General features: G+C 39.1%; 1 protein-coding gene across 6 annotated transcripts in view; it reads right to left on the bottom strand.

The window, feature by feature from the left end:
- CEMIP2 (cell migration inducing hyaluronidase 2) overlaps positions 1-27,270 on the bottom strand; it is an 85,734-nt gene that overhangs the window by 21,308 nt on the left and 37,156 nt on the right. For all 6 annotated transcript variants that reach the window (XM_009188930.4, XM_021927544.2, XM_003911798.5 and 3 more), the window contains 10 exons: positions 25,940-26,149; positions 25,277-25,482; positions 25,074-25,143; positions 20,525-20,653; positions 17,382-17,470; positions 12,562-12,693; positions 10,724-10,759; positions 9,042-9,197; positions 6,205-6,382; positions 3,443-3,658 (listed from right to left, as the gene is read on the bottom strand). In XM_009188930.4, the coding sequence (XP_009187194.2) occupies positions 3,443-3,658; positions 6,205-6,382; positions 9,042-9,197; positions 10,724-10,759; positions 12,562-12,693; positions 17,382-17,470; positions 20,525-20,653; positions 25,074-25,143; positions 25,277-25,482; positions 25,940-26,149 (1,422 nt within the window). The remainder of the gene's footprint in view (positions 1-3,442; positions 3,659-6,204; positions 6,383-9,041; positions 9,198-10,723; positions 10,760-12,561; positions 12,694-17,381; positions 17,471-20,524; positions 20,654-25,073; positions 25,144-25,276; positions 25,483-25,939; positions 26,150-27,270) is intronic.

Below are 27,270 nucleotides of genomic sequence, written 5' to 3'. Positions count from 1 at the left end.
CTTCATCATCGCTTCCACCACTACAGGCCAGCTTATTCATCAGAATATAAAACTTCTGTGGCTTACACAGCTTGTCAAAGAAATCTCTCAGTCTAAAGAACACACATACAAAAAAAATTAGTAAACTAATGTGAAAACTGATATCCTCTACTCAAATCTAAGAGATTTTCCTCTAAACCAAGAGATGAAAAATTTATATATCTTAGAGTTTTGGCTTTCAATTTTCCATGACCTACGTCAGGCCACAAAGCCATTTTTCACCCATTCAAAAAAAAAAAAAGTTATAAAGTACTGTGCAACAACTGAAAAAACATATTAAACTGAGACAAATTTGAAAGTCCTGAATGTACTCCAGTGGCATTAGAGCTACTTGCCATGCCAAAACAAAGCCATCCCCAAATGTATCCTACAAAGGAAAATTCTTAGAACAAATCTCCTAAAACAAATCAGTATCTGTAACCAAATTCTCCAGAATATTAAAGCAGCTGCAGAGTATTGACATTTAATCTACAATACTGCTGTATTTTCCCGTTATTTCTATAATCTTATCGACTCCTCAATTTTATGTCCTTTTTAACTACCTCAATTATTTAATACTTTTCTGACACCACTTAAAGATTTAAAATAGACAGGAAACATTTTTAAGACTATTGATTGTCTTCATTTAAATATATATTTGATATATAATATATATTAATTTAAACATACATTTATGTTTAACATATATTTAATTTTATATATTTATGTATATGTATATTTATATGTACATTTTTTTGTGTGTGTGTGTATATATATATGAGGCTATACATACACTGCATATCTGGCCCCTGCCTTAGTAACCTTAACTCTCCCTATATCACCATCTTTCTCCCTGAGCACCTTTATCCCTCAGGTCATCAAAAGGCACATATTTGGCCAGGAGCAGTGGCTCACGCCTGTAATCCCAGCACTTTGGGAGACCGAGGCAGGCGGATCACTGGCAGTCAGGAGTTCGATACCAGCCTGACCAATATGGTGAAACCCCATCTCTACTAAATATACAAAAATTAGCCAAGCATGGTGGTGCACGCCCATAATAATCCCAGCTACTTGGGAGGCTGAGGCAGAAGAATTGCTTGAACCTGGGAGATGGAGGTTGCAGTGAGCCAAGATAGTGCTATTGTACTCCAGCCTGGGCGACAAAAGCAAAACTCCATCTCAAAAAAAAAAAAAAAAGCACATATTCCACTAAAAAATAGTTACAAATAGTTAAATAATGATCATTCTATCTCGAGATCCAATTGCTCCCATTTTTGGCATACTACATCATTTCTAAGTAACAACAAATGGCAGCAGATCTGGGCTTCTGGCCCAAATTTCAAATTCTCAGGAGTAAATTTCTGGTCTATGGTCCTACCATTCCCAGTGACCCCTGAGGAGTATTAGATGACTTCTTTCTTTCTTCATCTATAAATAAAAACAGAATTACTACTCTGATTTGTAATATATATCAGGTTAATATTCTCAAATACATTAGATATTCAAAGGACTGAATGCTTTACTGAGTGAATGTTGAATAAATGAAAAATATGTCATATTGATAGTCGCAATGGTAATTTATAAAAGAGCTACCAGAACCACATATTTTATAGAAACATTTATGATCACTTAAAAAATATAACGTTTTCATTAGTGCGTACCTGCCACTTTAAGACAGACAGACAGATGTATGCACACATGCACACATGCATGAAAACGCATGGCTGGCAAGAACTTTAGCCAAAACTGTAGCTTCAAAAAGACTAAAAGCTTTTTATTATTTATTATTATTATTATTATTATCATCATCATTGAGACAGAGTTTCGCTCTTGTTGCCCAGGCTGGAGTGCAATGGTGCGATCTCAGCTCACTGCAACCTCCGCCCCCAGGTTCAAGCGATTCTCCTGCCTCAGCCTCCCAAGTAGCTGGGATTACAGGTGCCCACCACCATGCCTGGCTAATTTTTTCTATTTAGTAGAGATGGAGTTTCACCATGTTGGCCAGGCTGGTGACCTCAGGTGATCTCCAGACCTCAGGTGATCCACTTGCCTCAACCTCCCAAAGTGCTGGGATTACAGTCTATTATTTAATCCTGGCTGGGCGCAGAGGCTCATGCCTGTAATCCCAGCACTTTGGGGGGCCGAGGTGGGTGATCAAGACCATCCTGGCTAACACGGTGAAACCCTGTCTATATTAAAAATACAAAAAAATGAGCCAGGTACGGTGATGGGTGCCTGTAGTCCCAGCTGCCTGGGAGGCTGAGGCAGGAGAATGGTGTGAACCCGGGAGGCGGCGCTAGAAGTGAGCTGAGATTGTGCCACTGCCCTCCAGCCTGGGTGATAGAGTAAGACTCCGTCTCAAAAAAAAAAAAAAAAAAACTTCCTACCCTTTAATTGTCTGCATGGGGCAGAGCGCGAGGGGAGGATCTTCTCCTTTCAAAATCCTGGGCAACTGGTACCTCCATTCTGCAATCTCTTCCACCCACTAAAATTTGACTATTAAAATCACCTTTGCAACTTACTGCTCTTCTCCTTAAATAATACTAAGAGCAACAAAGCACTGAACTATGTGCCAGGCCTTATGCTAAATGCTTTACATATACACATGTAGTCTATCTTCACAACAGCCTCCTATGAGAGTAACTACTATTATCCCCACTGTGCACTGACATAGAGTAGTTAATCAACTTGCCCAATGCATACTTTAGAAAATAACAAATTCAAACCCAGAATTCAAACCCAGGTAGTCTAGCTCTAGAGTCTGTGCTCTTAACTATATATTATTACCTTGCAAATTAGTTCATCTTCTTATACTAGGCATCAATACACATTAATGCTTAATGTCTTCAAAGAGATGCTTCTCAATGGATATCATCTCCATATTTTCATAGACATTATATCATAATATAATTAGGAAATTTTCCTTAGATTCCTTTCTTATCCACTCACTCCTAATCTCCAGCTCTGTCCCCGGGAACATCTCACTTTTCATGTGACCTACTGATATTTTGCTCAAAAGTCAGATTCTTTAAGTAGAGATTAATGACCCCAAAAGCAAAGGATAAAAATACCTCATAGAGGGCACAGCTGTAGTGTGGCAAGAAAACCTAAGAGTCAAGAAACATGGGTTCTTGCCCCAACTATGTTCCAACCACTTTAACCCACGGTAAATCAGCTGTTCTCTCTGGGACTCACTTTTTCACCTCTTAAACAGATCTGGAGTTGGGGAGTTTTAAGAAAAATTCCAGGAGTCTATGACTCCTAATGAATCAAAAGAAAGAAAAGAAAGGACAGGACAGGACAGGAAGATAGATCACACTTTGGAAAATGTCAATCACGCTGAAAAGCTGAAGAGTACTTCTCACAGAAGCAGTGCTGGCAGGAGCTGGTAGGAACTTGGGCATTATACGTTTGCTAAGCCTACCTGTGCATAGGTCCCGCTGCAGATCACTGCATTCCACTTAGTAACATTTACACAGCTTGGATGGCGGATCAGGTAGTTGTCCATTCTTCCCACATAAGCATCCTTGTATCCTGTCACAGAGCCATCAATGTCGTGGAATATGGAGTTCTTATCACCATCCAGCTCACAATCTTCAAACCAGGGACCAGGCTTTCCAAAAAAGACATTCAGAGAGACCTGACCACAGTGAAAAAGAAAGACATCACAAAGTGAGGGCTCCTGCCATCGCAGCATCCCCTGCCGTGACCCAACTGCAGATCCATTGTGATTGCTTTAAGGTTAGAGCAGTTCTGAGTTACAGTTCATAGTTGTCAGCTATGGCACTCAAGTCAACCTGAGCTTTCTACTCAATTAATGACATACTGGGGTTGGGGGGAATTTCCCAAAACCTTATGGTATTTAATGGGCAAATGTTAAACGTCATCTTTATTTGTATTCCTCTTTTCCCCACTTAAAAACTATTACCTGTTCCCCAGACAAAACTGAAGGGAGACTATGTAGTCATATACATTTGTTAAAAATTATAAACCGTACATGTAAGATCTGTGCATTCCCCTATATGTTAATTATACCTCAATGAAATAAAAATCTATGACAAGTTATCTTCAGAGCTAGTTAATCATTTTATCTCCAAATGCTTCAGTTACTTGTTCATATGACTCCCCCCCACCAAAAAAATAAACAGAGAAGTACAGGTCAAAACAGAAACACAGTTTAAGTGTTGGCTTAGTATGGCTGAGTTACTGATAAACTCACTTGAATCTGCTAAAAAGCCCATACTACTATTTTACTCCTCAATACAGACCAAACTCAGCTCAATAATTTTCACATCCAGTGGAGTTTACTTAAAGCCTTTATCAAACACATAATGCACAGCTGCAAAATGGACTGCAGGTGACATGCTTTACAGCCTTTAGCTGCTTCTCATTAACAGTAAATTATATAATACTAATACTATTCAAGTCACGCAGATATATCTCTTAAATGCTTTTATGCACTTTTTGCCCTGGGGTGTTTTTAAATCAACAGAACATCTAAATGATAAGCAACTCAATGGAAAACTGTGACATCTAGGACAAGTAGCTGCAAGTTCTTGGTTCCATACTTTTTCTCTTTTCCTACGTGGTTAAATCTGATAAAAGTTTACAGCATATTTTCCACCCTTTTAAGTAAAGCAAATTTTGCAAACTGCTCCCTTTATAAGCTTCAGAGCACCCCCACCATAGAAAACTCTAGACTGGATGAACTGCTGGACTTAAACACTATGGATTGTCTTATGCTGTTATAACTTTAGGACAACAAATACAGTGGCTAACAAACCGCTTTTCAGTATGCCTATGCCAGTGATCGCGATACATGGAGAACTATGGGGAGGTCCACGTGGGCAGTAAGGAAACAGCAAGTCTCCACACTGGACAGGTGATCCAAGACTCATCCTGCTGATTTATGTGGATGCCCTCTACCAGCCTAGTCCTACCCCTCCCCTGGAGTCACATGGCCTAAGAAAGAACCAGCCAACCAAGCTGACACTCCAATTTGTACCTGTGCCTCTGATCCACGCCCAAGCTGTTGCAGAAAACCAGACATAGACTTTGATAAACCTATCAAGCTCTATTTTAAATTGGGCAACTATAAAGTTTGTGGGTGGATGTGAATGAGAGAATGAGAATTTATTTCCCAGGTGTGGCTGCCTGTGGGAGCAGGGAGCTAGATGTCCTGAGACTTCTCTTTCTCGTGCCATTGCCATCATGGAACTGGCAAGATGATGAAAGGCTGGGGGCATGTAATCAGATCGTCCTGTGTGTTACAGGTACAGGTGATACTGGTGAAATTGGTAAGAAAATGATTCCTGTGGGCTACTGTACTGTAAATGGTAATTTTTATAGTCTATCTGCCATCTTCATAAAAACCTTCCAACAGTTTATATCAGAAGTAACCCAATTTCAGCCAGGTGCAGTGGCTCACACCTATATTCCCAACACTTTGGGAGGCCAAGTTGAGAGGATCATTTGAGACCAGGAGTTAAAGACCAGCCCAGGTTAATGAGGCCCTTTCTCTATTTTAAAAAAAAAAAAATTTTTTTAAGTAGCCAGATGTGGTGGCATATGCTTGTAGACCCAGTTACTTAGGGAGCTGAGGTGGGGGATGGCTTGACCCCAGGAGGTTGAGGCTGCAGTGAGCCATGATTGTGCCACCATTCACATCACTGCACGTCAGCCTGGGTGACAGGGTGAGACCCTGCCTCAAAGGAAAAAAACAGAAAAGAAAAAAGAAATAACCTAATTTGTATCACACTGTCACAGTAATCTGCTTTATTCCCAACCTCTTATCCTCTAGTTCCCCAGAAGAATAGCCCTCAGACAAGTAAAATAGCAGGAAGGACCCAAATCTCTTAGTGGAAATGGACTACCCAACCAGCATATTTCACTGAATTTTCCAAAATTGTATGTCCTCTTGTTCCTATGAAACTCTATAATTTCTGTATCATCTCTTGAAGTCATTTTCCCTATCAAGGTATGACTTGAATGTCAAACATACCCCAAGTCACACGGGACTTCTGTTCTCACCTTGAACTCAATGGGAGAGTGTGCATGGAATTAGGAGCTGCCTCTGTGTGTGTTTTTCCTCCCACTTACACAGACTCGGTGCAAATCCTTTGCATTTTTGTCTATCCCTCCTTTTCTCACCATAGTCACTACATAGGAACGACAGAACATACTTACATGTGGACCAAACTTCACGAGGGAGATATTATTCCTGGGGGTTATCTGCCAGGAATTCTTCATGAGGAAGCCAATTGCACTGCTGTACCTATCTGGAGTTGGCACATACTTTTTGAAAGTGCTCCTGGTGAGGTGAATGGGCCCATCATAAATCTGAAAGCCTCTAATTGGGAATGTCCTGTGGAAATACAAGATTTTGTTTAATGCACATGGGCTGTCCCCTTAGCAGCACTTCATTTACTTGTTTTATGAATACAGCTAAATATCCTGTATGCGCTATGCAAAATTCTAGGATACAATGGGAACCAAAACAAGATCCCTGATCAAATGAAACATACGGTGTAGTGGGAAAGACAAACAGAAAAACAAAGGATCATTTCAGAAAATAAGTGCTATAGAGACCATAAGACACGACATTATGATGGATTGGGTGGGGAGAAAGATGCTATTTTAGACAGAATGGAGGCCTCTCTGAAGAGGTGACTTTGTTTTCCTAGAATCAACTCAGTTAAGATCTTTTATTTGGAACCTCAGGTACTTTGCTCTTTGTTTCCAAATCTCCAGCCATGAGAACAAAAGACAAGCCTTTGCTTAGGCAGGGAACTGACTCTTAAGCCACTAAATGACAGTACAAAGGTAAAATGATACACTTAAAAGTGTGAAAGCATGAGCCCTCAAGGCTTACCATGACAACAGGTTTAGCTAGACTGAGAATTTTGTTTTATTCATTTTCCCCTTTCTGTTCAAACACAAACTCCTTAGCCTACTAATCATAAATCAATAACCATACTTAATGTATAGGAACTGGTAATATTCTGAATTCCTTAAGTTCCTCTCCTATTAATTCTTTAACTGCATGGCAGAGGATCTCTATAGCAACTAATTATTCTACAACTAGGCAATGTTTTACAGCAAAAGCATATATGCTAGCAAGAAAACCAAATAGCCTAGTTAAAAACCTTCACATCATGATGTATTTAATATTTCTAAGCGTACATCTCAACATGGTTCTCCCCTGTAGAAAAGATTGTGATATGGTTTGGCTCTATGTCCCCACCCAAATCTCATCTTGTAGCTCCCATAATTCCCACGTGTTGTGGGAGGGACCCAGTAAGAGATGATTGAATCATGGGGGCGGGTCTTCTCCGTGCTGTTCTCATGATAGCGAATGGGTCTCACGAGATCTTATGGTTTTAAAAACAGGAGTCTCCCTGCACAAGCTCTCTCTTTTTGCCTGCTGCCATTCACGTAAGATGTGACTTGCTCTCGTTGACTTCTGCCATGATTGTGAGGCCTCCCCAGGCGTGTGGATCTGTAAGTCAATAAACCTCTTTCTTTTGATTTTAAATTGCCCAGTCTCAGGTATGTCTTTATCAGCAGTGTGAAAATGGACTAACACAGGTTGTAAAGATATAATAAGATTAAAGCAGATTCCATTAATCAATGAGAAATTTTGATTTTGGAAAATCCTCCTTACCAAACAGCAAAAAGCATTTTGAAACAAAACTGGAGGTCGATATAAAACACAGAGTGGAATTGATTTGGCCACCATCACATTGCAGCCCATATGCCAACCAATACAGCTTTTTAAAAAATCTACACGTTAGAAGCAGCAGCGAGAGCCTAATTGTGAAGAGCACAGCACTGAAGACAACCTAACTGGGTTTGAATTCCACCTCCTCTACCTTTAGTAAGATACTCATTTGTAAAACAGGATGCTGGCAGTGCCTATCTCATTGAGCTTTGTGAGGATTAAGTAAATATATTTACAACAGGGCCTGACATATCATAAGCATTTAATACACGTTAGCAATGAAAACATCCATGAGGTTCTTTTCCCAGTGGCTTCTAAGGGCTAACAGGAGCTCCACACAGAGTGTAGCACATAGCAGTGCTCAATATTCCACAACGACAAGCACAAGAGGTGAGCAGCCAAGCCTAGTGACCTTTCTCCAGAAAATAGTACAGCCCTCCTCCAAGTCCTCGCTCTGCACCACTACTCCCCAAAGCTAGCAATCTGTTTGCCCCATTCCTCTGCCCTGTTCCAGCCCAACATCCAGCAATAGTACTCCTCTAGGGGAGTTGATTGTTGAAGAATTATGACATGGGCTCAGATGTGAGGCCTAAAAACACTGTTGAATATTTTTCTACCTGGTTTTCTCACAAGTAAAATGAGAAGTCCAAACTGTGCCTCAGAACTGAGATATGAATTATTAGTTAATAGTTTCCTTAAAGCTTTGAAGACGTGCTAAGTACAATTTTAATGACTCTGTGATGATGATGACGACAGAAAACATGCCAAGAGCCTAGCCGTTCCCTTCAACATCTAAACCGCCATTAATTAGACAGCCGTGGAGGGGGTTTGAGGTAACTTTGGCATCGATCAACTCTCATTTCCTAGGACTCTTTTCAGTAGGTAATTTCCTTTTTCCAGTAGCTATTTCTGAAAACCAACAACACACATTGAGGAAAAACTGACCTAACGTCATAGTTTAGGGTTTGGCAACTTTCTATGGCTCAAGAAGGAAGAAGAAAACAGTTTATATAAGGTCTTATATAAGGAATGAGAAACAAGAGAGGTTTCTTTGTTATAAAATTGATAATTAAATCTATGAAATGTTTAATAACGAATGCTCCAAAATTTCAGGAGGATAATACACATAATAATTATAATAGTAGTAGTCGTAGCAGTAGTAGTAGTAGTAATAAATAATAAAATAGGAAAAGAGTCTCACAGTAGGAACCAAGCCATCCAGGATTAGTACAGAAACTCCCCTGAGGATTAGGTTTTCCTTTATTGCTTACATTTGACACTCTACAGCTAAAGCAATGCTTACCTGTTCCTGGGTAATGTCCGAGGCTTCTGGTCTATTCCTCCAGTGCCTACATACTTGTTCTGACCACCCTGAAAGCCGTAATTCCTGCTCTCCCCGACAAAGAGTGATTCAGATACCTCTTGGCTGGAACCTTCATCACTTGGAAAGCTTCCATCACTGTTAACATGAGAACAATCATTAGCTACATTTCTCTAGAAAGTTTAAATGTATTCCCAAATGTAGGCATGCTATAACTGAAAAGCTAAAAGTTTTAAAAGAAGTCAATAGCTTTTTCTCATACATATTCACAAGTCTTCAGAAACTGCTTTTTTTTTTTTTGAGACAGGTTCTTGCTCTGTCGCCCAAGCTGGAGTACAATGGCAAAAACATGGTTCACTGCAGCCTTGACCTGCTGGGCTCAAACAATCCTCTCACCTCAGCCTTCCAAGTAGCTGGGACCACACATGCCTGCCACCACACCTAGCTAATTTTTAAAAATTTTTGTAGAGATGGGGTCTTGCTATGTGGCCCATGCTGGTCTTGAACTCTTGGCCTCAAGTGATCCTCCTGCCTTAGCCTCCCAAAATACTGGGATTATAGACATGAGCCCTCACACTCAGCCTTGAAATTGCTTTTAAACTATAAAAATACCTGTACCTACTTATAGTTTAATATATATACATACATATCCCCTCTTACTATATATATATACACATATATATAAATATATATATATAATTTTTTTTTTTTTTAAGAGACAGGGTCTCATTCTGTTGGTCAGGCTGGAACAGCAACCTTGAACTCTTGCGCTCACAGGATACTCCCACCTCAGCCTCCAGAGTAGCTAAGATTACAGGCATGCCACTACGCCTGGTTTTTTTTTTTTTTTTTGAGATGGAGTCTGCTCTGTCACCCAGCATGGAGTGTGGCACTCCATCCCAGCTCACTGCAAGCCCCTCCCGGATTCACTCCTCATTCTCCTGCCTCAGCCTCCCGAGTAGCTGGGACTACAGGTGCCTGCCACCACGCCCGGCTAATTTTTTTGTATTTTTAGTAGAGACGGGGTTTCCCCATGTTAGCCAGGATGGTCTTGATCTCCTGACCTCTGATCCACCACGCCCAGCCCTCATATGAATTAATACATGATTTACAAACTACATATAAACAAACTTTAATTTAGCAGCAATAATTGATTGCTCTAGTCTCAGGCAACAACACCGAAAATGAGGAGAACAAACTTGTCCTGACTATAAGAATTAAATGACAAGCGTGTTTAGCATGACAACTAGAATGACTATTATCTGTAGAAAAACATATAGAACAAAAAGTTTAGTTCTTAAAGACTGTTGCTAAATTAGAGCAGCTTATAAGAAAGAAAATATTAGTTTTTTAATTTTCTCCCTACTTTTACTCCCTTCCTTTTTTCCCCTACTTTTTAAGAACTTTAGTCTAAATCAAAAGTGCTTTCTTCCAAGCAAAAATTATCCTTCTGTGAAATTCCAGCTATATTAACCTAGTACTTTGGTATGAATTCAATTAATCAAGAAAAAATGTATTTTTGGCCCTCTAGTGGTATCAGGAAGAGGGTGCTATTTTTTTTCTGTTAAAAAATGATAAAACATTCCTGTGTATTATCAGAAAAAAAAAATCAAGGGTTATTTAACTTAAAGCTTTAAAATAAGTATTTTTAAGCAATTACAAACCTGGCAAAGGTCAGTCCTATTCCATTATCTGCAAATCTGTAAAAGAAAAGAAAGTGAAGAACATTTTAATTCACCATATTATGTAAAAAGAGGTAATTCTCTCAATATTTAATTATCATGAAATCCAGGAGGTCCCAATATTTACTCTCTACACTACCACACAAAAATCTGATTTCACAATAACTAGGAGCACAGAATCTGCAGTGACGGCACCCAATTCAAATCCTGGCTTTGCCAATTATAGCTGTGTGACTTTCGGCAAGCTACTCAACCTCTATCTCTCACTTTTCCCATTTATAAGTTGAAATGAAAATATAACCTTCCTCATAGGATTCTTGAGAGTATTAAACATACTAAATAATTTCTAGTGTTGGTGAGGTGCAGTGGCTCATGCCTGTAATCCCAACACTTTGGGAAGCTGAGGCAGGAAAATCGCTTCATCTCAGGAAGTCAAGACCAGCATGGGCAACACAGGGACACCCTGTCTCCACAAAAGATTTAAAAATTAGCAGGGAGTTGTGGCACATGCCTGTGGTCCCAGCTACTCGGGAGGCTAAGGTGAGAGGATTGCTGGAGCATAGAAAGTTGAGGCTGCAGGGAGCTATGACTGCACCACTGCACTCTAGCCTGGGTGACAGAGCAAGAACCTGTCTCAAAAAATAATAATTTCTAATGTTTGGAACAGTGCCTGGCAGACAGTAAGCAGTGTATCAAAGTATTAGCTATAATTATTATTTTCATAACTATGTTTTTAAAACAATTAGACTGTGGTATATGATTCTGAAGCCATTTCTACAGCTTCAACACAATATCAGTTTTTTGGATGAAAAAAGGCAGAAATGACGTGAAATGCCAAGAAGCTAATTTCAGTGCCAGAAAAAAAAATACACACACACATTTTTCTAGACTGTTGAACACTAAATCTTAGCTTAACATGCATGAGACCACTCCTAAAATTATACAAATGGGAAAAAAAGTGAGATACTTACTGCCTCAAGTCATGTTAAGGCATAAGTCAACTGAGGTGGAATTATAAAGCTTTTATTTTGAATGGCAATAGAAGAGCATCAGAAAAACTAAGGAGTTTTCAAGAGGAAGGGAAAAGATCCAGGTAGTTAAGACATAATTACTGCGGTGGAATTATAAAGCTTTTATTTTGAATGGCAATAGAAGAGCATCAGAAAAACTAAGGAGTTTTCAAGATGAAGGGAAAAAATCCAGGTAGTTTTATTTAGCTCTCTGACAAAGACCATACTTGTTATATCAAGTTAAATTCCCGGTTTCTGTTCAATTTCATCAAAAACTCCCATGTCACTGGACAAGTTCTGTTCCAATAAAAGCACCAAAGGACGGGCGCGGTGGCTCAAGCCTGTAATCCCAGCACTTTGGAAGGCCGAGACAGGCGAATCACGAGGTCAGGAGATCGAGACCATCCTGGCTAACACGGTGAAACCCCGTCTCTACTAAACATACTAAAAAAACTAGCCGGGCGAGGTGGCGGGCGCCTGTAGTCCCAGCTACTCGGGAGGTTGAGGCAGGAGAATGGCGTAAATCCGGGAGGCGGAGCTCGCAGTGAGCTGAGATCCGGCCACTGCACTCCAGCCTGGGCGACAGAGCGAGACTCTGTCTCAAAAAAAAAAGGCACCAGAATGAGACTACTTCAAACATTTGTAGTCTTTTAACTCTAGCATACTTCCTTAGAGCTTGTCCTGTCTATTCATAATAATAATAATAATATGATTCCAAGAATCATCACTGTGCTTTCATGCTACCGGCTTTAAAAAAAATCTGAAAATACATCAGTGTCATCATATAATAACTTGGTTGAGAATACCCACGCTGAATTTTGAACGATAATATCTCCTCCTCTGACCCAAGCTCCATTATCATTATTTTTAAAAGCAATGAGCCTGTCGATTAGAGCAGCAACACGTGGTTTTTCAGGGTTTGCATCCTGATGAGGTCGAAATCTAGGGGGTAAAAAAAGAATTTTAAAAAATGTAATACAAAAGCCATAGGAATTAGCTGTCAAGAAGCAGAATTTAAACTTGACCAAAACAAATGAAAAATTCTTAAGATACAACTAACTTACATTTTAAAGATTCAAAGAAGAAATTACATTTATTTACACACAAGTTTCCAGAGAACCAACTGCTTTTATATCTTCTTAGTTCGTTTTTGAAAAATCAATTAAAATGGACACTGCAGAATATTATTGCATAAAAATCATTTCCAAAAAAAACCCAGATCAAGAAGTCTGGCATGTCTTTACAAATCCTTAAGGTACATGTTACTAATATAAACTTATTTAATAAATTAATAATATATTTCAACATACATATATGTGAACTAGAGTATAATTTGAGTTGTATGCTGGTTAAGTGTTTACATATAGACAAAACTGGGTTTAATATCATTAAAATGCCTAAATTTAAAAGAGACTGTATTTTTTTATATTTTATTTTTTTTTTTTTTTTGAGACAGAGTCTCACTCTATCACCCAGGCTGGAGTGCAGTGGCACAATCTTGGTTCACTGCAACCTCTGCTTCCCAGGTTCAAACATTTCTCCTGCCTCAGCCTTCCAAGTAGCTGGGACTACAGGCAGATGCTACCACGCCCAGCTAAGTTTTGTATTTTCAGTAGAGATGGGATTTCCCCATGTTGGCCAGGCTGGTCTTGAACTCCTAACCTCAGGTGATCCACCCACTTCAGCTTCCCAAAGTGCTGAGATTACAGGTGTGAGCCACCGCGCCCGGCCAGACTGCATTTAATTAACATATTTATTACAAAGACTGAACTTCACCTTTTCTTTTTCTTCTCTCTCAAACAGTTACAAGGACCTTAGTGAAAAGGTCAAAACACTTGGTGTCAAAAACTGTCCACTACAACAACTCAAATATTCAAACAGCCCCATCATGCTCAAATACTCAAATACATGATAATCAAATACTCAAATGGCCCCATAAGGCCACCTATTTAAAAAAAAAAAAAATCATTTTTATCTTAATCTTACAAAACAAATGGAAGAAAAAAAAAATCACAGCTTTTCAAAAACCAATTCAGCAGGTAGAGATTTTCAACCAGTGAGGAAATACCATTTGCTTAATGCTAACACCACAGCTGTTGGCACACAGTAGGTGCTCACTAAATGGATATGATGGCAGAAGCAGTTATGGAGAGAGAATAGCAAGTGCAAATGTCCTTAGGCATGAGAGAGCTTAGCATGTTCAAGAATAGCAAGGAAGTCTGCTGGAGAGAAAGAAGCAAGGGACACAGAATAAAGAGGAGGGCAAGGGTTAGGTAAAGATCTGGGTCTCCATTGGAAATGCAATGGGAAGTAAATGGAAGCATGGAATCAAGGAAGGGATGCAATCAAATTTCTTTTTTGTTCTTTTAACAGATCACTGACTGTTATTTGAAGAATGGATTTTAGAGAATGGACTCTAAGGAGACCAGTCAGAAGGATCTTGTGTTTCAGATAGATGCACTTGTGGTATAAACTGGGGCAGTAGCAGCAAAGGTAAAGAGTATCATATCCATCTTTAGATTATATGGCCCAAGTCCCCTTACCCTAACTAGCTCTGACTTAAGAGGTAAAAAGTTTGACTCTAAGCCAACATCTATTCTCTGGCATTGTAATTTCTGCCAAACAGCTTTGTAGTCATTACATAATACCAAGCAGATGGAAGAGTTCTGGAAAGGAGACACATTGTTCTAAAAGAAAGCAAAAAAAAAAAAAAAAAGAGTACTATAAGGCAGCATCTAATTCTCTGCTGTAACCATCTCAACTTTTCTGAACTTCCTATCAATACAAATCAATCACGACACCCCCACAGCGCCCAGGCGCTTGTACAGGGAGGGAAAAAAAATAATCAGTAACTGACCATTTGCTTTGATACCCTTTATTTCCATCTTCTTTCCCACTTGGCATATAGAAAATAGTTAATTTTCCTGATTTTTTAAAATCATCGTTGAGTTTTCAGCGCACTGATCAACCTTCTCTTAATTGTCCTCTGCTTTAAATGTACTAGTCGGTTCTCATGCCCTTTCACTCTTTTAGATGAAATTTCCTTAATTTCAAACCAAGAGCTTTCTTGAGTTAAAATATTCCATCTCTGGATTCCTATATTTTCACATCTTGAAGACACAAGGAAAGGCTTATATGATTAACAGGTGGTTTGTTTTGTTTGTTTGGTTTTTTTGAGACAGAGTCTCATCTTGTTGGCCAGGCTGGAGCGCAGTGGCACAGTCTCAGCTCACTGCAACCTCCACCTCCCAGGTTCAAGTGATTCTCCTGCCTCAGCCTCCTGAGAAGCTCGCATTACAGGAATCTGCCATCATGCCCGGCTAATTTTTTGTATTTTTAGTAGAGATGGAGTCTCACCGTGTTGGCCAGGCTGGTCTTGAACTCCTGATTTCAAGTAATCCACCCACCTTGGCCTCCCAAAGTGCTGGGATTACAAGCATAAGCCACCACGCCTGGCCCTGATTAACTGCTGAGTCAACTTCCTCTTTGAGGAACAGATTAAATATCTTCTGGATCCTCTAAGCCTGGTGTTTAGTACATGAGCTGGTTTATTACTCATTTATGCTAGTTTTTATCATTTTTGCCATGTCTAAATTGCATTAATATATATATGAGCATATTCAAAACACTAGTTCAGTATATGCACAAGCTCTTGTTACTTTTCTGCTATAATCAGTTCTTTTCAATAACAATTTCCAAATGGAGTCCAATTCCTTATCAATATGTATGTAACTCTAAACTAGTAAGGGAAATAAATAATGGAGAGACGAAAGATAACCATTTTCATAATATCACATACACACACCTGGTAAGGAACTACTTAAGCCATTATGAGTAAATTGTTCTATTGTCAAGTCTAATTAAAATATCGGCCGGGCGCGGTGGCTCAAGCCTGTAATCCCAGCACTTTGGGAGGCCGAGACGGGTGGATCACGAGGTCAGGAGATCGAGACCATCCTGGCTAACACAGTGAAACCCTGTCTCCACTAAAAAATACAAAAAACTAGCCGGGCGAAGTGGCGGGCGCCTGTAGTCCCAGCTACTCGGGAGGCTGAGGCGGGAGAATGGCATGAACCTGGGAGGCGGAGCTTGCAGTGAGCTGAGATCCGGCCACGGCACTCCAGCCTGGGCGACAGAGCAAGACTCTGTCTCAAAAAATAATAATAATAATAAAAAATAAAATAAAATAAAATATCAAAGAACTCAAATATATTTACTCCTCTATTCATATATATAAATACATGTACATATATACACATACACATTACTATACTTATACATAAATATATATACATAGATAAGTAATTTTTTAAGGCAGGGAAGAGAATCAATTGTGTTTATGGATTTTTCTGGCAACGCTAAGCAAAGAAGACATTACTTTCTACCAATTATAATAAACTACATTAGTTCTACCAATTATAATAAACTCTTTAACACTGAAAAAGCAGCAGTAACCTTCTAGATAGAATTCTTTGCCAGCTACTAGTCTCCTCTTAGTTCATAATTTGTTGTCCTCTATATACTCTTTTTTCTTTGTTCTTCTTAAGTTTATCTCCTCTATTTTTTCACTTCATTTGTTGATCAGCTTTTAGGTATCTAGTGCTTTGTGTTTATTTTTTTAAATGCCCACAGTTTCTGGGTTTCTCAAATACTATCTGATCATTGCATCAAAATATTTCAGGATCAAGTTGATGTTTGAGGAATCCTGATGAGTAATATACCCACTAGACTTTCCCCAGTTTTCTTCTGATCTCATGTCTTATTAAAGTGTCGCAAGAATCTGCCTCACCCTGAAGTCAGGCTCACCAACCTATGGTGTGCTTCCTACTTGATTCTCTGAAGAACAATCAGCCCTGGTATTCTTTTCCTAAGTGTCTGTCAACAAAGCCTATTAAATCTAGCGCCCTATTAACTCCATAAACTGGTCAATCAACTTGAAGTATGGAAAATAATAATATGTACAGTTTCTACTGAATATGACTTTAAGTCGCCATCTTTTCCAGAAAATTTTATTTTCATCTGGGACATTTTCTTTATTTTGGCTCACATATAGCATGTAAGAGAACTCTACTGAAATGTGGATCCATATCTAATGCATTTTGTGATTACAAAAGAAAGTAAACTAGAGCCTGGCTATGATGTAATCTGAGGCTACAAAGGACCGAACCAGAACCAGGTTGCTTATCAGATTCAGGATCATTCCTTTTGAAATATTAAATGCAGTGTTCATTTTGACCACGAAGAACAAATTCTATATGGTTTGGTTTTTCAAGGATTAGACTAAACATCTTAGTTTAACTTATTTTTCAATGAATCATACTCCACACCAAATTTGGAAACTTTCTCAACATATCTCCTCTTTTTCCTTTCTCTTTCTGCAACTCTCTCTAGCATCTATTTATAGCCATGAAAAAGGAGAAAAACATCAGCCTCTTTGATATTTCAATAAGATAAAAGCCCAGTCACAGGACCTGGAACAACAGAATAAGTAGTTTTCAAAAAACCCTTTTATGAACTTTTAAAACTTCATTTTAAATGTGTTACCAGAGTAACAGCACAATAAGCTCCAGTTGGAAAGTTTTGCTTTGACAAGGTATAGCTTGGGTGTGACTTAATAGAGCCAGCTTTACCTTGCACTGTTGTCCAAACAGAGGTATTCCCTTGGGTCAGCAGCACTAGAGTTTGTTGTTTTGACACCTTTGTCAATAAATAAGCCAGCCTGAAAAATATAAATAACAGACTGGAATGAATATGAATCCCAACTTACAACAACATATACAATGATTCATGAAAATAGATTTTAGCTTATCACTTCTACCAAAAAAAGTGGGGCAGGGAATCAACAGCAAAGGTACTGTAAAAAACAGCTACTTTCCTGGATATTTTCTACTCATTTAACTCATTTCACTCATTTAGTCATTCAACAAATACTTACTGGTAGGCACCCAGTGTTATACATTAGTTAACAAGAAAAATGTGATCCTTGTTGTTGCTAACACAAAAACTAGCAGAAACACATGCAATTAAATAAATAATTACAATCCAAAACGATAAGCATATGATAAAGGAAGCAGATGAGGCTTGGGCACAAGAGAAGGGCATCTGGAGGAGGCCTTTTTTGTGGGTGGAGGTGAGAGGATTCAGGGAATGTCTCCTAAAAGAAGTGACCTCTTAAAGCTGAAACCTGAAGGATGGAGAGAAATTAATCAAGCAAAAGAATGGATTGGCGGTGCAGGGGAGGAGGTGGGAGGAAGGAGCTGAAGAGGCAAAGAAAGTAACTCAAGGGAATAGTTTGTACAAAAGTCTGGAGATGACGAGAGAGCATGGAATAGCCAGGAAAAAAAAAAAAAAAAAAACTTTGATGGACAAACAAGAATGTATGAAGGAAGGAAATATAATGGAGAAGACTAAAGAGGAGCAAACATCAGATCACATGGAATTGATGTGCTACAGAAGTCAGGACAATAGGAATTTAATAAATGCATCGTAACCAACTGTGAGTTAAGGAAAAAACACTGTAGCTGTAACATGGATAATGGATTGAAAGAGGATTAAAAAAAAAAAAAAAAGAGGAGGCATATAAGGTAGAAGATGATTCCAGTAATCCAGAAGAGAAATAAAGATGATCTAGACTTGTGGCCATACTAGCAGTGGAAAACAGATAAAGCGAGAATTATTTACTAGGTAGAACTGATAACATTTTGTAATTGATAAAATTCTGTGGGTGAGGGAACGAAAGCAATAAAAGCTCATATATTTTTAGTTCAGGCCACAGTTGAGTAGTAGTTTCATTCACTGAAACAGACATATGGGAATAGGTCTGGGCCTAAAAATAAGAATTTTAGTTTGCAACATGTTTTATTTATGTCCATAAGACATTCAAAGGGTACTCAGTAGGCAGTAGGATAAGCCTGACCAACCTAGACTAGTACAGACCCAGGAGGCATCAGCAGTTGAAGCCATAAGGACCAGTGTGTGTGTGTGTGCATACATGTGGGTGTGTGCCTGTATGTGTATAGTTATTCCCAAATGACATGTTTCTTTTTGAGTACTCCAAGAATTCAATCTCCTTTGGCTATAAAGTATTATCCTGGACAGTCATTTCCAAATTTAACAAATTAACACCTAATCATCCACTCATGTCATTTAAATGTAATATTCTTATTAATTGAGTAAATTACTGCATGTTAAAAATCAATTAGAATGGGGCCAGGCGTAGTGGCTGACACCTCTAATCCCAACACTTTGGGAGGCCGAGGCAGTCAGTTCACAACGTCAGTAGTTCAATACCAGCCTAGTCAGAATGGTGAAACCCCATCTCTACTAAAAATACAAAAAGTAGCCAGCCATGGTGGCAGACGCCTGTAATCCCAGCTACTCAGGAGGCTGAGGCAGAGAATTGCTTGAACCCAGGAGGCAGAGGTTGCAGTGAGCTGAGATCGCACCACTGCACTCTAGCCTGGGCGACAGAGCAAGACTCGGTCTCAAAAAAAAAAAAAAAAAAAAAAATCAATTAGAATGAGGTGCTTTTTATACCATTTACAATTAAGAAAATTTGAGGATTTCTACTATGAAATGCTACTTTCAATAAACATTAACCAACTATTCAGCTCACGAAAGTCAGTTTTGTACAGTTTTTTCCTCAAGTCTTCATCAAGTGATTCCAAGCTCTTCAAACTGTAACACACTTGGGTTTTTAAAGGATCCTCTGAGTATCATAAATGCAAAGTATTCCTTGAACTGTGGTGTGGGTCACATCAGGGTAAAGGATCTGGGCATTACATGTGTAACAAAAACATTGAAGTTCCTTGTGAGCACAAAATAAATCACATGTATTTATCACCAGGGGGTGAAGGGTTAGAGCCAGATTTCATGAAAAAATTGAAACTCCTAATGGCCTTTAGGTTACTTGATCTGTATCATTTTAAATTAGGTCAACTATTCTTAAGCAATATTTCACTATTTATATAATTAGTATAATGCCTAATAGGACACTCTACCAGCCACTGTGAATCAAAAGAAGAGATGAATTATGTTTCTCAACCCCCAGAAGCATATTATTTAATGTGTACTTCCCTAGAAACAGGTAATAACATTAAAGATTGGAAAGAAGTTGAGAGGGAGGAAGAGATGAAGCAAGGGAAGAAACGAGAGAGGATGAGGACACATGAATCAAATCCATTATGTAATTATTCAGGTTACACGTGCATGTATGTGTTGTACATACCCGTATGCGCAATAGGTATGTATAAATGGAATGCTCTATATATATCCTGAACAGGGAGGGGTTAGGTGTCTGTTTTTAATTACAAATTACTTTTTCTGATGGCAAGTTCTACCAAAAACTGACATTTCTCAGCTATAATCTACTATGGTTTGAATATATCCCCCAAAAAGCATGTGTTAGAAAGTGCAAAAGTATTGGGAGGTAGAGCCTAAGGTGTTTAGGTCATAAGGGATTCACCCTCTCGAATAGATTAATGCTGATTATAAAAAAGGCTGAGGCAGCAAATTTGTTCTATTGCTCTCTCGACTTCTCCTTGCCCTTCTACCATGGATGACACAGCAAGAAGACCCTTACCAGATGCTGTCCCCTTGATCTTGGACTTCCCAGCCTTCAGAACTGTGAGCCAAATATATTTCTGTTCATTATAAGTTAACTACTCTGTGATATTCTACTACAGCAGCACAAAGTGGATTAAAATATAATCACAATAGTTCATCTTTTACACTGTCTAGCACATGTACTAATTGTTAAAACTTAGAAGCCTACCTTAAAATTTGAATGGACCCTGTTGTTATAAAATATACCCAATGGAGTGAGTTCTGGTTTTGCCAAGAGCTGCAATCCAGTGGATTCCCCAGTAGGTTCCTTGTGGAATAAATACCATATCCCAGCATCCTACAAATGAAAGGACAAGCTCATTAAAAGCCTGATTTATACAGATATCTATGAAACACTCTCATAAACTAACTGCTTCATCAGCAAGTTTAATCTTTTTCACTCAAATCTTTCATTATTGCAGGTTCAGAATTGACAATAAAAAGTTATACACACATCTCAAAGTGGTCATATCACGTATTTTTTTAAAAAAGCAAATTTAATTTTGCTTGCAGGATTGGACAAAAGAGAAATAATTGGTTGGTATAAAAATTCACTTTCAAAACTTTTCCATCATTATCTACATTAAAAGTTATGCAGAATTAAAACCAAATCAGCTTTCCATGTGACCAGGACAGCACAGCCGTTAAGCAATATGGTTTTTATCTGTTTACCTCTAAACCTGTTCAATAGATGAGTCATGCCTATTAAACAACTGTCCACCAGCACGCAGAGATCACTGACTTCTTTCAAACAAGTCTAATGCCCTTCCTGTCCTGAGGGAAATTTTTGCCAAAGAAAAAAAAACACCACACGTATGAATCAGGATGCTGTCTCAGGCTGGGCCCTGTCTGTTCAATTTCACTATTACTGACCTTAATAGGAACAGAACAGTTTCAAATTTTTTGACACTCAAAATGAGACATAAAAATGGAAAAAATGTTAATTCCCATGACAGTTCTTTATTTTACAACTCAATTAAAAATCAGCCCAACGTGAAGGATGACTTCACTTGATGGAACTTTGATTAAATAATTTGTTAAAACTTAATCATACAGTGTAAATGGACAGCATTAATTCAAATTTAGCACACATTTATTTAGTGCCAACTATGTGCCAGGTATATAGTAAGACTATTCTCAAATAATTCATAGTCTAATAGGAAATATAGAGATAATTAAAATATAATATACCTAATAAGTACTTACTAGCTGTAACAAATGGAGTCCATTGGGAGGAGAGTTGAGAGAGGAATTATGGAAAACATATATATATACCCACACACCAAAATGAATGTCATGTGTAACATTTTCCATGATAAAAGTTTACAAATGGGTCTTAATAAAACAAACTACTCTGAAAAATGTTTGCTACCCCAACTCTTCTGGGCACAAAACAGACAAGTCGACAGGATAAGACCTGGAGGGTCAGAAGAAAACTCCATACCATAACCTGTAAACTGAGGGCAGAGTGGACCATCCTAGGATGCAATGGAGATGGAGATGGAGATGGGAGTGGGACAGGGATAAGGGGGTAGCACTCTTTCCTGTTAAAACACAGTGGTGTCAACACAGGTAAAAGGAGCTTTGTAAAAGGCAGTGGAAAGGTACAATGAAAAAATGGTTTGATTTACTTTGGGAGGAAAAACCCTGCCCAAATTAGCTTTTACTGGAACAGTTTTTCTAGAGAGAAAATAAACAGCTCACAGAATAAAAAGGAAGAACATACATGCAATGCTTTCTTCTTTTCTCACATGAGCCACAGTAAGGGTATCTGGCAGCCTCACCTTTTATTTTTCATGAACTCTCGGCAATTTGCTTTAATCTTCAAGCCCTGACTTCTAAAAAGAGCTAAAAGAAATCTTTGTTCTGGCTGTTGACGCGTAATGTCACATAGATCAGAAGATGGCTGTGCATCAACTTCTTGGTCATCTTTACTCAAAAACTCACTTTCCAGTTAGAAACTCTAGCACAAACCTCATACAGGCTCAACAAATATTTGATGAAAAATGAATGAATGAAAACCTAAAATGATCAAATATCTGGGTTTCTGCCCTGTCAAATAAGAATCTTCAATTGACAGAGACTTTCAGATTATGTTTTATGTTTTTAAATAAAATAACAGACATGAGTTCAAACCATCATCCACTGATGCCTTTTTTGTTATCTCAAATAAATACTCCCTTCAGCTAATCTTTTGCTTCATCTTGCAAACAATGCTAGGTATTTATTTCCTTTTAAAAACTTAAGTAGCCATGCAGTATAAATATGAATATTTAGGCACCACTGCAAATTTCATATTTTTTAATTGCAGTTTTCAATACAGTTACAATCTCGATAGCATACTATCTTAAAAGATTCATTTAGCGGCTGGGCGCGGTGGCTCACGCCTGTAATCCCAGCACTTTGGGAGGCCGAGGCGGGCGGATCACCTGAGGTCAGGAGTTCGAGACCAGCCTAACCGACATGGTGAAAACCTGTCTCTACTAAAAATATAAAAATTAGCCAGGCGTGGTGGCAGGCACCTGTAATCCCAGCTACTTCAGAGGCTGAGGCAGGAGAATCGCTTGAACCCAGGAGGGGGAGATTGCAGTGAGCTGAGATCTTGCCACTGCACTCCAGCCTGGGGGACAGAGCGAGACTTCGTCTCAAAAAAAAAGAAGGAAAAGATTCATTTAGCCTGAGTATGGTGGCTCATGACTGTAATCCTAACGCTTTGGGAGGCTAAGGCAGGTGGATGGTTTGAGCCCAGGAGTCCGAGACCAGTCTGGGCAACACAGTGAAACCTCCTCTCACTCTCTTACTCTCTCTCTCTCTCTCTCTCCCCCCCCATATATATATGGTTTATATATATGAGATATATATATATATATATATATAAAATCAGCAGGTGTGATGGCATGCGCCTGTAGTATCAGCTCCTCAGAGGCTGAGGTAGGAGGATGGCTTCAGCCCAGGAGGCAGAGGGTGCAGTAAGGCAAGGTCTCACCACTACACTTCAACCTGAGAGACAGCGAGACCCTGTCTCAGGGGGAAAAAAAGATTCATTTAGGTTTTAAATTAGCAGTTTTAATAACACTAAAACTCTAGGCCGGGCGCGGTGGCTCAAGCCTGTAATCCCAGCACTTTGGGAGGCCGAGACGGAAGGATCACGAGGTCAGGAGATCGAGACCATCCTGGCTAACACGGTGAAACCCCGTCTCTACTAAAAAATACAAAAAACTAGCCGGGCGAGGTGGCGGGCACCTGTAGTCCCAGCTACTCGGGAGGCTGAGGCAGGAGAATGGTGTAAACCTGGGAGGCGGAGCTTGCAGTGAGCTGAGATCCGGCCACTGCACTCCAGCCTGGGCCACAGAGCGAGCCTCCGTCTCAAAAAAAAAAAAAAAAAAAAAAAAAACAACAACAATAACACTAAAACTCTCAATAATAAATACAAATTTCTCCAAACTTATCCAGGGGACATTTCTACTACCCAAAAATATCATTTAGTCTCTTAAAATTTATTCTCATGTGTGTCTTAATTCATCATAATGAGTTTTGCTGCTTTCCCAAGGAAATGAAATTCCCATGTGTATATAAAGCCTTACATTCAACAAAAGGGTGTGCCCCCGACCAGAGTGACAATTGTCATGGTATTCTCCAAAATAATCCATTCTCATAAAGAAAAGCTAAGGTTTTTTGTGGGCTTTTTTTTTTTTTTTTTTTTTTGCGTGTGCGTTTTTGTTGACACGGGGTCTCACTGTTACCTGGGCTGGAGTACAGTGGTGCAATCTTGACTCACAGCAGCCTCCACCTCTTGGGCTCAAGTATCCTCCCACCCCAGCCTCCCAAGTGGCTGGGACAATAGGTACGCACCACTTTACCTGGCTTTTTTTTTTTTTTGGGCAGGGGTCGGGGGTGTATTGCCATGTTGCCCAGGCTGGTCTCGAACTCCTGAGATCAAGCAATCCAACCACCTCGGCCTCCCAAAGTGCTGGGATTACAGGTGTGAGCCACTGCGCCTGACCTAAGCCTATTTTTATCAACACCCTGAAATTGAAATTATCAGTTACTTGGCCACATATGACTTAAATATGAGAAGCCAGAAAGGTTGTACCTAATACACCAAAAATACACTCTGGAAATAACATAACCCTAGTGATTAGTCCACTTCTTTTCCCGCTTTGGCATCTCTCTTATTAAACTCACAGATACTAACAGGCACAGGGCGGGCGCAGTGGCTCACGCCTGTAATCCCAGCACTTTGGGAGGCTGAGGCAGGTGGATCACGAGGTCAGGAGATCAAGACCATCCTGGCTAACAAGGTGAAACCCTGTCTCTACTAAAAATACAGAAAATTAGCCAGGTGTAGTAGTGGGCGCCCATGGTCCTAGCTACTCGGGAGGCTGAGGCAGGAGAATGACATGAACCTGGGAGGCAGAGCTTGCAGTGAGCCGAGATCACGCCACTGCACCCCAGCCTGGGCAACAGACTGAGACTGCATCTCAAAAAAAAAAAAAAAAAAAATTACAAAAAAGATATTATATTAACGGGCACAGAGAATTTACGAGAAATAGAATAACCATCTCAGCCATATCCTGCTCTCAGCTAAACAAGTAGTACCAGAAAACAATGTCATGCTTGGGTTACACTAGCACACATGACATTAAATCCAAATAAGCCAGACTATTTATAAACAAGAAAAACATTAAAACATCTGAGGTCACTTTAACATTATTTACCTGTGAGCCTGCAGCTGCATTATTAATCAGATTATTGTTGGGATGAGCAATCCAGAATGTCGAAACAGCCCTGCAAGGAATTTTCCAAGGTGATTTAAACATCCTTCGCAAAAACTCCTGCCCACTCAAAACTTCCCCCAAAACCTCTTCGCCGAAAGTCAAAGGCCTTGATGCATGGGTTTTTCTCTCTGCCAATTACTCACATACAGTCAGTGGCAGGCACAGGGATGTAATTTCCAAACACTTTATCTCGCATGGTGGTACACATGGAATTGTTCCTATCAGTGGGCAGGAGAGTGCCCGGCTTGGTGAGGAGTCCCAGATTGTGGAACAAAGTGTTCCTCTGTTCAATACCATCTTCCAAAAAGAAACAGTGACCTAGCGTGTCAAATCCAATGGTGTCTTTTATCTGCAGAAATAAAAGTATATTAATGTCATTGGTAACAAGACTGATTGTGATTTAAGTGACAAGCGCTATCCAGTGTAGCATGTTCACTACAAATGGAAAAAGAGGTCTGAACCTTCGCAGAATGGGCAAAGTGAAATGTCAGGCTTAATTTATCTCTGAAGGGGATAATCTACTTGGGTCCTACAGGGGAAAAAAAATAAAAATAAATTGTAAATAAATAAATAAATAAATAATAAAATACAAAATATAAAATTGAATGAAATGTAAAAGAGGATACTCTGGGTGGTTGGAAAGGTAGGCTTCCTTCACACGGAAAAATCGTGGAATGCTCAGAAAAGGCAGGATAGAGCAAGGCATGGGGTTAAACAGTTTACTTATATAAAATTGAGAAGACATAAGAATTAAAGAGAGTTAGTTATTTCAATAATACGGGTTGACCTAATGTGAGGCTACTTACTAGCAAGCCATTTGTTCCATGCACAGTGATGCACCTTGAGAAGCTGTGGTGAATAGACAGGCCGTCCACAAATGTTGCGTGTCTGTATCCTCCTTTATAATCCACGTCTCCACACAGGTGAAAATGAACAGGATATCGCCCCATCTGCTGCTGACCCATGCGTTTCAATTCCACATAAGAAAGATGGACTGAACTAAAATTCTTCATTATCTGTAAGTCAAGGTACTAAAATCAAACTCATACTTTTCAGAATGGGGAAGTAGCAAAAAATGTTGTTTTAGCAGAAAACAACCAAAGGAGAATACTTATTAAAACATTTGATTTTCTTTTGCATCCTGTTTTCCCAGATTGCTAGTTAATAATTTAGCAAATGCTTGTTTACATAAGCAAATGCTTTAGAGAGCCATAAAAATAGCCTCCAATTAGGAATAAAGGCAAATGTAATCAGGAAAGATGCAGTAATTATCTCTGCATAAGTGTTTTGATTTGTTCAAATATTTTGGGCATTCCCAGTCTCTATCTTGTTCTTTCACTTCTATAACCTCCATCGGAGTCTGATAAATAGTTATTTATTTCTAGATTCTCCCCAGTGTTTTAGTTAGCGCATAAGATGGTTGACTTAAGTTATTTTTAAAAGTTCTTCTGTGATCCAAAGTTAGAGCACTCTCAATATTTTTAAACACTAGATTTTCAATCATATTACTAAAAACAAGGGAATACTACTGATCAACATTTCAGAAATCCTTGTAACAGGCGGGGTATGGTGGCTCACATCTAGCACTTTGGGGGGCCAAGGTGGGCAAATTGCTTGAGCCCAGGAGTTCAATACCAGCCTGGGCAACATGGCAAAACCTTGTCTCAAAAAAAAAAAAAAATACAAAAAGTAGCCAGGCGCAGTGGTGTACACCTGTAGTCCCAGCTATTTGGCGGGGCTGAGGTGGGAGGATCACTTGATCCCAGGATATTGAGGCCACAGTCAGTTGTGATCATGCCACTGCACTCTATCCTGGGTGACAGAATGAGACTCTATCTCAAAAAAAAAAAAAAATTCTCGTAACAGAAATGCTACTACTTACAACCACAGCCTACTGAATGCACAAAAAGTGATTTAAAAACACATGTAGCCAAAATGCAGCCCAGAAGTCCAACAGATTAGTATATATTAATAGAATACTGCCTAGCATACAGTAAGTGCTCAACATTTTTTTCAGAACAAACATTTGCATACAAAAAATATTTTTATAGAAACATATTTTGCATGTGCTTGCTAGTATTGCTAACCCTTTGGTAAAACTATGTTTTTTAAAAAACTAACTGATTCTTTCAGAAAT

This window comes from Papio anubis, chromosome 13 (genome assembly GCF_008728515.1).
Source record: "Papio anubis isolate 15944 chromosome 13, Panubis1.0, whole genome shotgun sequence".
Taxonomy (NCBI): Eukaryota; Metazoa; Chordata; class Mammalia; order Primates; family Cercopithecidae; genus Papio; species Papio anubis.
This window is presented reverse-complemented; position numbering and strand designations above follow the sequence as displayed.